The sequence below is a fragment of the Panthera leo genome, chromosome A2, assembly GCF_018350215.1.
Source record: "Panthera leo isolate Ple1 chromosome A2, P.leo_Ple1_pat1.1, whole genome shotgun sequence".
In the NCBI taxonomy this organism is placed as follows: Eukaryota; Metazoa; Chordata; class Mammalia; order Carnivora; family Felidae; genus Panthera; species Panthera leo.
The window spans coordinates 153,091,633-153,105,047 of NC_056680.1; the positions used below are offsets into that span (position 1 = coordinate 153,091,633).

The following is a 13,415-nucleotide window of genomic DNA, read 5'->3' on the forward strand; positions in this document are numbered from 1 at the left end:
TCTTAGTGGGTCACTCTAGTTGTTCTCAGTCATGGCTGTGTGTTCATGACCTTCAGAGCAATTACTTCTTTGTCTACCTGTCTATTGTCTGTCTCTCCCCAGAGAAATTTTCCCAGAGTCTGGTACTACTTCTGTTTTCCAAACACCGTAAACTCAGCTCAGAGCCTGGTGCCCCACACATACCGAATGGATGGATGAATGTCATGGTGCGTGAATGACTCACTGTCTAATACACCCTCCCCATTACTAAAAGTGTAATATGCTGACTAATAAGCAAAAAATAATTCTGTCTACTTTAGTCAGATAAGCTCAGAACTAGAACAAAGGACCAACGCATGAGCCTGTGGATATGCTTTTAGATGTTTGAAAAATCCTCTGACTCATGATGAGAGTGCTGACACAGGGCAAGATCTCTGTTCCAACAGCCAGTCATCAAGGGCCCCTCGGACCCCAGGAACCAATGAACTTTGTGGGATCGATGTCCTCAATGCAGCCAGTATTTTCCATCAGGCTGATACCTGACCCCAACTTTTTCTGGGACATTCAGAGTCTCCTGACCCATATCTTTACTGAATTATGAATTAATTTTTTTGAAGGGGAGTCTTTTTTCGTAGACTACTCAGACTTCGCATCAGAGTAGAAATCTCTGGTTGCAACCACGTAGCTTCTCAGCAAACATGGGACCAGTTCTGCTGCTAATTCCCAGGGGAGTTAACATAAATGTTTATTGACAGTGCAGTCCTCAAGAAAATAAAGTTGCTGATTCACTGCCTTACACTGAAACTCTGTGTTTCTTCCCTCCTCTTCCTTCCTCTTTATAAGGAGACACTCTGACGAGCAGCACATTTTGGGGACCCACTTGGTGTGATGTGTTCTTGGTTGCCTGTTCCTTCTTCCGTCTGTACAGCGTGGTCCCTGTAACAGCAGGGGCATCAGCCTCCCTCTTTCCTCTGGAGGACCGCCCCTCTTCGGACTCTGAGGAACAATGGAAGTCTTGGGGTTTCTCAAACTGGAAGTGAATGGCCCCATGGTGACAGTGGCCCTGTCAGTGGTCCTCTTGGCCCTCCTGAAATGGTAAGTGTGGCCAGCAGGTTCCCATGACTGTGGCAATGTCAGAAATAGCAGCCCTGGAGCCTTGCTGGAGCCAGGGAGGGGTATGTGGGAGTGTGTTTTTCTTCTTTTCTAATCTAGAGGGAGTTGAGTATTAACACAGCCTCAGAATTAAAAGCAAACAGCCAGGTTAATCTTTTGCTAAAATGCATGAGATCGAGGTGTCAGGAAAGGCTGGTGATTCAGTGACTGAGAGCACTACACATAATTAAGTTTGCAAGAGATGGAAAAAGAAACAAGTTGGAAAGGTTTGGGGAGAAGTATTTCCTCGTACCCATCATATCTTCCACCTCACTTTTCTGAGATCCTCTCCCCCTGTTGGATTTACAGCAGATTCAGCTCTCGGTTCATATGCCATTAAAAACAAAAAGGATATCGGAGCTGTCTGGCATCGTGGACCACTTTGCAGGAGGTCATTCACAGGGATTTCTGCAGGTTTAAGGACAAAGCGGTGGAACTGATTGCATAGTTTTCTGATATTTGATAGAAGGGAATGGATTCTGATGAACATAGCGTGTGCCGTGCCCACAAAGTTTGAGACCCCGAAAGGACCTCGGATTTGAACTGAGAGCAGCCGTCTGTTATCTTGTTAATTCAACAGGAGGCTTTCTGAAGTTTGGCTCTGCCGAAGGCCTGTGTCTGGAGATGCAAGGGCCCACAATATGCCCCATTTATGCATATTCACCCTGCTGGTTAAACTTATTACACTTACCCACTCAAGCCAAAGCACCTGGATTTAGGTGGCTCTGGTTTTTGAGGGGAAAGTGAAAAAATTAATGGAGAACTTGAGTTTGAACAGAATTTCAATTTATGTTTCTGGTGATAATAAAGCCTTCCCTAGATTAATAACTGGGAAAGCACTTTGAAAAGCATCAAGCATTATGCAAATGCGAGGTATTATTCTTTTGGAATTTGCATAGCTGAAAATGGAATTCACGTTTGATGTTCTATGATGATGAAATTACTTCTTGGAAATTGGCTCTGAAACTCTGCTTCAGTCCCAGTGCTGTTTTTGCTTTTTTAACTGGTTTAATTATCTTTTGAACTTAGTTCTCAGTGTAGCTTCTCTTCCTTGAAACCGGCCACATGCAAAACCAGGAGCAAATGGTAGCCCTCTTCCCCTGCTGCACCCCATTTATCCATCTCAACGTGTTTCTGTGCTCAGTGATGCACACGCCTTTGTGCCAACACATAGCAGGTGCTTCATAGAGGTCCACCGCCATTGTTCGCAACCATTTAGGTAACCTAACAACAGAGGAAAATAAGTCTTCAGTGGTTCAGGCATATTTGAAATTCCTGATTAGTATGATTATGAATATATTTTCCCATCAATAGCTATGCTCTGACTGTGGTTCTCAAAGTGTGTCCCCCCTGAATCCTCCAGGTGGTCTCAGCATTAATGTTTAGATTATACACTTTTCTACACATTTCTGTCTTTAGCGTGTGTGCGTGCGTGTGTGTGTGTGTTTTCGTTTCTGTATCCTCAACTCCCAGCTCAGCGTCTGACTTACAGCACGGCCTCGATAAATGTTTGATGAACGAATGAATGAATTGCATACGTTAATGTTGCTCTGGTCATGGAAAAGGGCATGTGTCCTGACTGATAAGCTGCCGTAACTGGATGTTTATAATCAGTGTAGATCAGGGAGTCACGGACAATAACACCGCACCATTCAGCAAGGCAGCTCTGCATTTGTAATCTATTCCCGGGGCCATATTAATAACCTGGGTCAAAGACACAGAGATTAGATAAAGGCATGAAGCAGAGGTGGTAAATAGGAAGTGAAAGCTGACTTCCACTTGTTATCGCAGAAATATTTGTTGATCTGTTAATGTACGCCAGGCAGAGAGTGGGAGGCTCTGGTACAAGGTCAGGAAACAGGAGGTCTGGGTCAGATGCCCAAGGCTGGGGGATACATGGACGTTCTGGGGTAAGCTTGGTGTCTGGAGGGAATAATGCTGAAGGAGAGCAGGCAGCAGAAGGGAGTGGCTCTGGCCATGGCTCTGGAGCTCCTGAGTCCATCCCTTGATCCAGCTCAAGACCCTCTTCTTCCAGGCAGGGCTCTAGGTAGCCTCTGAGCAACAGACTCCAGCTTGAATGAGGTGGGGTCTCCCTCCTGCTTCATTCTCTTAAGAGGTACTTGTGGGAGAAGAGGGGTGCTCAGGGAAAGCTGAGGTGGAGAGACCTCCCCCACCCCCCACAGCCATCTCGCTCCTAAGAAGAAACTATGGAGGGTGGTGTGCCCTGACCAGACTCCTTTGTCTTTCCTTTGAGAGTTACCTTTGCCATTGGGCCAGGTAAGACTGTCATGGAGAGCCTAAACTCTGAGAGTGAGGATTATGAGGATTGCTTCTTGCCTCCTCAACCAGCCTGTGAGTTCTTGCAAGGCAGGGGCGAGGTCTCATATCTCATTGCAATTCCAGAAATTTCTATCCATGGCACAAATGTTCATCTAGCGTTTGGTTTAAAGGGGGTAAAGTGAAGAAGTACAGCACCCAGGATTTAGGGTTTGGCTCCTGCCTCTTCCAGTGGCCTCATCTCCCTCATCCATCCCCCATATCCTGTTCTGAGAGCGGCCATGTTGCTGCATGAGTCCTTCCTTTGCCGTTGCTAGTCTCCATGCTTGGAATTCCCTTCTTCTCTTTCCTTCAGCACTAAGTTCAGGGGTATCTCCTCATGGAAGCTTCTCCTGTTTGTCCAGGGCACTTACAAGCCCCCACTCAGTGCTGCTTTTATCATCTCTCATCACCTCCCCTCCCCCCAATGCCCAGTATGTAGCACTGGCACATAATAAATGCTGGCTATGGGTGGCTCAGTTGGTTAACCGTCCGACTCCGGCTCAGGTCATGATCTCACAGTCCATGAGTCTGAGCCCCGCGTCGGGCTCTGTGCTGACAGCTCAGAGCCTGGAGCCTGCTTTGGATTCTGTGTCTCCCTCTCTCTCTATCCCTCCCCTGCTCATGCTCTGTCTCTTTCTGTCTCAAAAATAAATAAAAACATTAAAAAATATATTTTAAAAAAAATTTTAAACATTTATTTATTTTTGAGACAGAGAGAGACAGAGCTTGAACAGGGGAGGGGCAGAGAGAGAGGGAGACACAGAATCTGAAATAGGCTCCAGGCTCTGAGCTGTCAGCACAAAGCCCGACGCGAGGCTCGAACTCACGGACCGTGAGATCATGACCTGAGCCGAAGTCGGACGCTTAACCGACCAAGCCACCCAGGAGCCCCTAAAAAAATTTTTTTTAAAATAAATGTTGGCTGAAGGCTAATTCCAGCCTCTGATCTCTGCTGGTACTTTTCTTGCCGGTTCTTCTCTGAGCCTTTATAGTTCAGTACAAATCTTAACAGTTTTGCCCATATGAGTCACTCCTTTTCCTGAAAGCCTGCTGTGTTTTCAGTTGGTACCAACTTGATGACTCCTTTTTAAATTGTTGCAGGTGTACTGTTTTTGCATCCCCACCCACCTTGTAGAACAGAGACCATGCCATGTACTTGATAAATACTTCTTAATTGTTAAGTGTACATGTGAATTTGGAAAGAAGACCGAAGAGTTAATTTCATTTAAAAGGAGACCATTATAAAATAGGCATAGTATATTTCAGTAGTTCTCCTCAAAGTGAATTTGACACGATTTTCAACAATACTTATTTAAGTTGACAGATATGTGGCTGAGTAGCATGAACTGGGGTATAAGGAGATCAGGGCTACTCCACTGGGGCTGGAAGACGGAGCAGGCATATAGAATATATTAGCTAGGAGTACATACAAAGGTGTATGTATGAAGCACATATGAAGCAGCCTGGAGCCTGCTTCAGATTCTGTGTCTCCCTCTCTCTGTGCCCCTCCCCATCCCCGTGCTCTGTTTCTGCCTCTGTCTCTCTCAAAAATAAACATTAAAAAATTAACAAAAGAAAGAGTAGCCCAAATATTAATAGTGGTTTTTCTTCATTGGTGGGATTATGGATGATTTTTATTTCTTTTTTTAGTCTTTCTACATCTTCCACATTTCTTTCATGAGTATGAATTACGGAGCAAAAAATTGTTACTTTATGTTATTTTTATGTTTTATTATGTTACTTTATGTTATTAAAAGGAGAAGGAAATTGTTCTTCTCTAGTAGTGAAGAGGAAACCAGTTTCATGCTGTGGGAATGGAGGTTTCGGGGCTATAATCTCACTATTTCCACCAACAGAGTAGAATATACAAGGGGAATTTAGAGTAATGAGGGAGCTTCTTGGCTAATGAGGCAGTGTGAAAGGTAAACTGTAGCAGTTCCATTAAGTAGCTAAAGAGTCAAAGCAGGTAAATACATGAATACCCTGGCAGCTGAGAAGTGCTGTCTTACAGAGATGCAAGGACTTTTCATGCCAGGCTGCATTTAAGGCTCAGGAGCCCAAGACTCAGAGGAATGAGTCAACTAGTTGTGAAAATAGGTATCAGGGTGTTTTAGAGTTCTGATCAAGTCTCATTCTAAGATAACGTTAAGGTAAAGTGTTATTGGTGATTATTAAGACTTAAGACTATAATGAAAATCATTGTACCTGGAAGTTTCTTTCTGATAGAGCTTGCTTTACGTATAGAAGGACTAGATTCTAATTCTAAGCCCAGACCATATCTGGTAATCCAGATAATCTAGTCCCAGACCATATTTAAAAGAAACCATTGCTCCCTGGGATGGAAGGAAGGCTCAATATCCACAAATAAATAACACGATATACCATATTAACAGAACGAAGGAGAAAAAAAATCACATAATCATCTCAATAGATGCAGAAAAACCATTTGATAAAATTCAACTTCCTTTTGTGATAAAAACTCTCAATGAATTAGGTATAAAAGGACTGTGCCTCAAGTTGATAAAGGCTGTATATGACAAGTGCACAGCTAATCTTATACTTGACAGTGAAAAGATGAAACCTTTTCCTCTAAGATCAGAACCAGACAAGGATGCCCACTCTCACCACTAGCATTCAAGATCAAGCCAGAAGTCTTAGCCATAGCAATTAGAAAAGGAAACGAAATAATAGGCATCCAAATTAGAAAGGAAGAAGTAAAACTGTCTCTGTTTGTAGATGACATAATCTTACATACAGAAAATGCTAAAGACTCCAATCAAAAAGCTGGTAGAGCTAATAAATAAAGTTTATGAAATTCAAATTCCTTAAAGTTGCAGGATATAAAGTCAAACATATGAAAATCAGGTGCATTTCTTTATAATAACAACAAACTATGTGAAAAGAAATAAAGAAAACAATCCCATTTACAATAGCATCAAAAAGAGGGGCGCCTGGGTGGCTCAGTCGGTTAAGTGTCCGACTTCAGCTCAGGTCACGATCTCATGGTACGTGAGTTCGAGCCCCGCGTCGGGCTCTGGGCTGATGGCTCAGAGCCTGGAGCCTGCTTCCGATTCTGTGTCTCCCTCTCTCTCTGCCCCTCCCCCGTTCATGCTCTGTCTCTCTCTGTCTCAAAAATAAATAAACATTAAAAACAAAACAAAACAAAAAAACAATAGCATCAAAAAGAATAAAACACTTAGGAATGAATTGCACCAAGTGGGTAAAAGATCTGTACACTGAGAATTATGACACTGATGAATGAAACTGAAAAAGACACAAATAAGTGGAAAGATATCCTGTGTTCATGGATCAGAAGGATTAATATTGTTAAAATGTCCATACAACCCAAAGTAATCTATAGATTCAATGTAATCCCTATCAAAATTCCAGTAGCATTTTCCACAGAAATAGAAAAAAAACCCTAAAGTTTTTATGGAGCTATGAATAACCAAAGCAATCTTGAGAAAGAAGAACAAACCTGGAGGCATCACACTTCTGGATTTCAAACTATATTACACAACTGTAGTAGTTAAAACAGTATGGTTCTTCCCTAAAATTAGACATATAGACCAATGGAACAGAATAAAACATCCAGACATAAACTCACGCATATATGGTCAATTCATTTGTGACAAAGGAGCCAAAAACACACAATGGGAAAAGGATAGTCCCTTCATTAAATGATGTTGCAAAAACTGGATCAGTTTTGCTTGTGATAAGCAAAAGAATGAAACTGGACCCTTATCTTATACCATATGCAAAAATCAGCTCAAAATGGATTAAAGATTTAAATGTAAGACCTGACACTGTGAAACTCCTAAAAGAAAACATAAGGGATAGCCCTTTGACATTGATCTTGACATTGAGTTTTTGGATAGGACACTAAAAGCCCAAGCAACAAAAGCAAAAATAAACAAGTGAGACCACATCAAATTGGAAAGCTTTTGCACAACAAGGAAAACAGTCAACAAAATGAGAAGACAACCTACAGAATGGGTGAAAATATTTGCAAGCCATATATCTGAGAAGGGGTTAATGTGCAAAATATATAAGGAACTCAGACAACTCAATAGCAACAAAACAAAATAACCCATTCAAAAAATGGGCAGAGGAACTCAACAGACATTTTTTCAAGGAAGACATACTAATGGTTAACATGTCTATGGAAAGGTGATTAACATCACTAATCATCAGAGAAATGCAAATCCAAAGAGAGATCACCTCACAAGACAAGAGATAACAAGAGTTGGTGAAGATGCAGAGAAAAGAGAACCCTTGTGGACTGTTGGTGGGCACATAAACTGGTGCAGCCACTATGAAAACAGTAGGGAGGTTCCTCAAAAAATTAAAAATAGAGCTACCACACAATCCAGCACTCCTACTCTTGAGGATATATCAAAGGAAATGAAATCAGCATTTTGAAGGGATATCTGCACTCCCATGTTTCCTGCCGCACTATTCACCAAATAGCCAGGACATGGAAACAACTTAAATGTTATCGACCCATGAATGGAGAAAATGTGCTCTACATATACAATGGCATATTATTCAACTTTAAAAAAGGAGACCTGCCATTTGTGACAACATGGAGGAACGTGGAGGAGATTATGCTACATGAAATAAGCCAGACACAGCAAGACAAATACAGCATGATCGCACATATATGTGGAATCTAAAATGTCGGCTCATGGAAGTAAAGAGTAGAATTGTGGTTGCCAGGGACTGGAGGGTGGGGGAGACATACTTTCAGTTATAAGATGAATAGGTTCTAGAGCTGAATTTACAGCCTGGTAACTATAGTTAGTAGTGATGTAGAATACATGAAATTTGCTAAGGGAGTAATCTTAAGTATTCTCACCACACACACACACACACACACACACACACACACACACACACACACACACAAATGGTAACTATGTGAGATAATGGATATGTTAGTTAGCTTCATTGTGGTAATCATTATACAAGGTATACTGGTATCAAACACCAAGCTGTATACCTTAAATATATACAATTCCTTTGTCAATCATACCTCGATAAGTTAAAAATAATAATAATTAAAAAGGCAAACACCACTGTATTGGAATATGGAGCCCAGCTAAGAAATCTTGAATTTGTCAGAGTAAGGAAGCCATGTGGGTGTTCCCTGGTATAATCATAGGTAGAGGGAGGGGTGTCTGGCTGCAGAATGAGGGTATTTGAAAATCAGTTGGCTACCATTTTCCCAAGTTCTGTTCCTAACAATGTTTGGGAAATTAAGCATAAGGTAAGCCTTCTTGGAGAATCATAGCATATCAAAGTTCCCAAGAGGTTCTGCAGTAAAGAAATCTGTTTAACTTCATTTAGTCCAGTTCTTCCTAAACTTATTTGATTAAGAAACACTGTGGGGGTACCTGAGTGGCTCAGTCAGTTAAGCCTCCAACTCTTGGTTTCTGCTCAGGTCACGATTCTCACGGTTCGTGAGATTGAGCCCCACATCGGGCTCTGCGCTGAGCGTAGAGCTTGCTTGGTCTCTCTCACACTCTCTCTGCCCCTTCCCCTCTCACGTTCTCTAAATAAATATGTAAATAAATACTAAAAAAAAAAACCAAACAAGCGAACAACAACAACAAAAAAGAAATGATGTGTAGGATCATAGAGAGAAGGTCAATTTTGACCAGCTGAGACATTCCCTTGAAATGAGTGGTTGGATGTGTTGTTGGTGATCAGGCAGCTGCGTAGTCTGGTGGAAATGGGGGAGCTGCCGAACGGAGGAATAAAACATGAAAACTACCCTTTTGCAAGCTCTGAGGCACCAGGGTTGATGATATTTACTTCAGAGCATAGAGGGTATAGATAGTCTGGAGGGCAAAATAGGGCCAACATGCAGGCTGGCTCCAGTTCAACATCAAAGTAAACGAATAACCACAGCTGTCTGGCCATGGCAGGAACGCTGCCTTGGGAGGTGGTGAGCGTCCCTCAACATCCACCAGGAATGCTGCCAAAGCATTTCCTACGTGGCATGGGCACTTGGCACAGATGACCACTGAGTGCTTTCTGGATCTAGATTCAGTGTATGGGAAGGTCTGCACGGAACCTAGCTACCACCAGGGAAAAGTCAGATAAAGCACAAGAGATCCACTAGTGACTGCTCCCTCTTCTGCCTGGACACACCTCTTGTTCCCAGCAGCAGCTCCCATGGTGAGGAGAGCGTGTCAGCTCCCATGGTGAGGAGAGCGTGTCTCAGGCAGGAGCCTGGAACACTCTCACAAAGCAACTTCATGGGGCCTCATTATGGCTTCATGCAGGACACTCTTCTAGCCTTCCAGCCCTTGCTCCTCAGACTTTCTGGGTCCCCAGCCCCTTGGAGGTGGCTTGGAGAAGCAGAAGGGTCTTGGACTGGGTCTGGAAACATAAGGGAGAAGTGATGTGGCACAGGAGAGGAGGGAGAAAATTTCAGGTGAGGAAGGGTCACAACATCAGGATTTGTAACATTTGGTAGAACAAGACATTAAGGGTGTGAATAATGGACACATTTTAGAAATACATTTTAAAGGCCATGGATAATTTCCAGTGCCCCAGAGCATCTAGAGAAAGATGCATGCTATTTCCCTTCTTTATTTTTTGTACTTTTGTTTAGGATATGATGGGTACTTTGGTTTAATAACTCAGCGATGAGCTTGGAGATAAAATTGAACCTGCTTAGGAAAACTAGGTCTGCACTTCCTCGAGGACCATTTCCACAGAATATTTTTTTTTGTTTTCCCTCTTTCACATAGTTATACACAATATCCCTAGCTTTCCCCTTACTTTATTGATTTTCCAGAACGAGAGTACGAGGCGTGACTATAAAGTAACGTGACTGATTATTTTAGCATACACACCAGAACTTATACAGCCAAATGAATTTTATGACCTTCAAAAGCATTTTCCTGATATGCTAAACCTTTGCTGCAGAGATGGCACTATCAGAAAAGGCATTCTTAGCACTTTCCTTCAGGAATGGCCCTGGTGTCTAGAGTCAGTCTTTTGACAGTCTCATGGCAGCCAGTCGCCATTTTTGTTGAGAATGGACTGATTTTTTTTTTAAACAGTCCCAATATTGGCAAATAGGTGATTAGAATGGGTCGTCTTCTTTTCAACTCAAAATAAAATGTGATTAGAAAACAATAAGGCTTCTTCTATACTCGAGAGGTTTATGAACCAGGAAGCCTGGGGATTCCACTTGAGGGGCCACACTCCTAGGGAATATGCATTGTTGCTCACTTCCTGGTTTGTTTTGTTTTAAAGAAAACAACAGCAATGATCTTAAGACTTGTGGTCAAACCTTCTCTTCTTATCTTGTAAGGAGTTCAGGCTTCTGGTAGCATCTACTCTCTGGGGAGAGAGGAGAGAAGGATCTCATTCATTCTATAAACAAAGCAAATCAGCGGATTTATGTTGGTGCTTTAATGAGGTGCTCAAGTATACGCTTGGGACTGCTTTCCCTGGGAGGACAGTGGCTCTTCCAGAAATAGAGCTATTGAATGAATCCTTCCTTGCACGCCTGAATACCATAATAACAACCATCTTCCTAGGCTGTCATTTGCCATTGAGGTTAAGTGCTCTGTCTTTGGGAACATTAGCAGTGTTTTATATACAACATATATCTGAATATGGGGACAGAACTTTGGGTAGAGAAGGGTCAGGGGACACTTGTTCATGCAGCTGTACATTTGGTGCTTCAATTATTAGGAGCCACCTTTTTCTGGTTTGTCAGAAATATGTGATGTTTCATAACTTCCTTGGGATGGGCAGGGTTGGGGTGTTGTCTGACTGGGTAGATTCTGGAGCCCTCGGCTCTCCTGGCAGAGTCTTTGGTCTCCTGGCAGAGTCTGGCACTGGGCCACACTGTGGGGCCATCCTCAACCTCCATATGTCCTTGCAAAGGGGTGTCTTGGGTTTCACCTCAGCAGACGGCAGTTCCTGAACATGGTCCCAGAGAGAGGGCGACCCTTCCTTTGCTCAAAGGTATCTGGAAAGATGGTGTCAGAGATGGCCTGAAAGCAGAGCCAACCTCTACAAATAGTGGATTCAACCGAAACCCTGTTTTCTGAGCACAATGCATAGACACCCTGGGGAGAGCCAGCGCTCTGTATCCAAACTGGCCTCTGCTTCCACATTTCAGCTGAAAGGTGCCCTACAATCCTCCCCCGCATTTCCCTCCTGGCTGCACACAATGTGCCTGTTCTTCTCCCTACTCTTGCTCACTCATTACAGTCCCTGTCGTATGAATGCCCTCATCTCTCTGTTTAAATCCCAGCCAGCCATCAAAACCTGGCCAAATGTCACTCTTCTTGAAGGTCACCTTAACTAGGCCAGCCCTCTGGAGCTCTGCCCCCACCTTGAACTCTTGTAGTGTCCTCAGTCTCTATAGCCATCCTGGCATTCACTCTATTATCTTCCTGTGAATGCATGTGTCCTGTCTTCCTGGCCTGACTCCAAGCCCCTGAGGGCAGGGCTGAATCTTGAGCCAGTAAGTGCCTTGTGCACAGTAGCTGCTCAGTAAATGTTAATGATCATTACCATGCCTCAGGTATTGGAGATGGTGACACTGCTTCCAAATGATTACTGTTACGTGTGTGTGTGTGTGTGTGTGTGTGTGTGTGTGTGTGTGAGAGTGAGAGAGAGAGAGAGAGAGAGAGAGAGAGAGAGAGAGAGCGCGCACAGGGGATGACAGGATCAATCTCCCTCTGACTTGCTGGCACACCAGTGGCCTGTGTTCCCACTACCTAGCAGAATGCCTTGCACAGGGCTCACTGAAAGAGTAAATACATGACTTCTTAGTTCGCACACTCATTGAATGCTGAAGGCTTTCAAGGCTGTGTGCTGGTTCTACATCATTGATGTGCAGTGGATAACATTCTCATGAATTCAGATAGATAGAGTAATTGTCACATTAGGAATCGAAGAGCAGGGCTCTGATACAAAAGGAAGGGATGGGACAGAATGCAGGACATAGCCATCTGGATGTGGCATATGAGGGATCATAGAGCTCTTGGGGTCTGACCAGGGTACCCTGACAATAGTGCGGTGGAGGGGGGCATAGGAGGCATCTAGCCCCCTGCAGAGAGGCATCAAAGGACACACACTTCCTCTTACCCTGTTCTATTGAACACTAATCCTCACAGCTTAAAGCAATGCTATCTAAACTCTTCTCCAGCATCCCCTGTTTATATTACTTCCCCATAGGTCCCATTGTCTAGATAACAATGCATATTTAAGTAATGATTGATTGATTTTCCCATTTTAATCAAAGACAATGATAGTAGCTCTGCCAGTGAGAACAGCTGATCAATGAGATAACCAGCATTAGTGTACCAAGTTATCATTCCACTCCAAGGTAAAGAAACTTGGCGTTTTAGGTAACCCGCACAATCTTATAGTCAATAAATGCATGATTTACATTAGGCCCTTTGAAATATGGAAAACATCTCAGGTACCCCCTTCCTACCTTCACAAGTCAATAGGTATCTGGGGACCTCAGGCCGTAAACATTGTAAAGCACAGTCACTTATACATTTAAGGGTTTGAACTCTATTTGTAAACAGAGAGTGACCAAAACTGGTAGCATCATCTCACGATAAGAGGGATGGTAAAGGAAGGTCATTGGGAAGTTCTCAGGAGAAATATGGTGCCGTGGAAATCAGCTAGGTCTTTACAGTGTAGGACAGACACACTTTTTCTTCTGGATGACCTTGGGCAAATCATTCCATCCTCACTAGTTTCCTCATTAATAAGAGAAGGCTGGCAGTCCCTGCCTCTCAGCATATGGCACCTTTCCAACTGGCCACCTAGGCCAGCTCTCACTCACCCCTACCTGCCAGTCAATCCATATTCTGGCCAGCCTGGTTTCCTAAGTGGTCCTTGAATCATTCTTTCCTCTCTCTCTGCTCTTCTACCACTGTAGTCCAGGATTCCCTCCCTCCCTCCTCCTCTCCCTT

At 43.3% G+C, this 13,415-nt stretch overlaps 1 protein-coding gene across 1 annotated transcript in view; it reads left to right on the forward strand.

Annotated features, from left to right (window-relative positions):
• Window positions 1-685: 685 nt before the first annotated feature.
• Window positions 686-13,415, forward strand: part of TBXAS1 (thromboxane A synthase 1) — a 153,548-nt gene continuing 140,818 nt past the window's right edge. Inside the window, exon 1 of the mRNA XM_042926366.1 lies at window positions 686-1,074. Coding sequence (XP_042782300.1) covers window positions 986-1,074 — 89 coding nt within the window. The 5' untranslated portion in view covers window positions 686-985. The remainder of the gene's footprint in view (window positions 1,075-13,415) is intronic.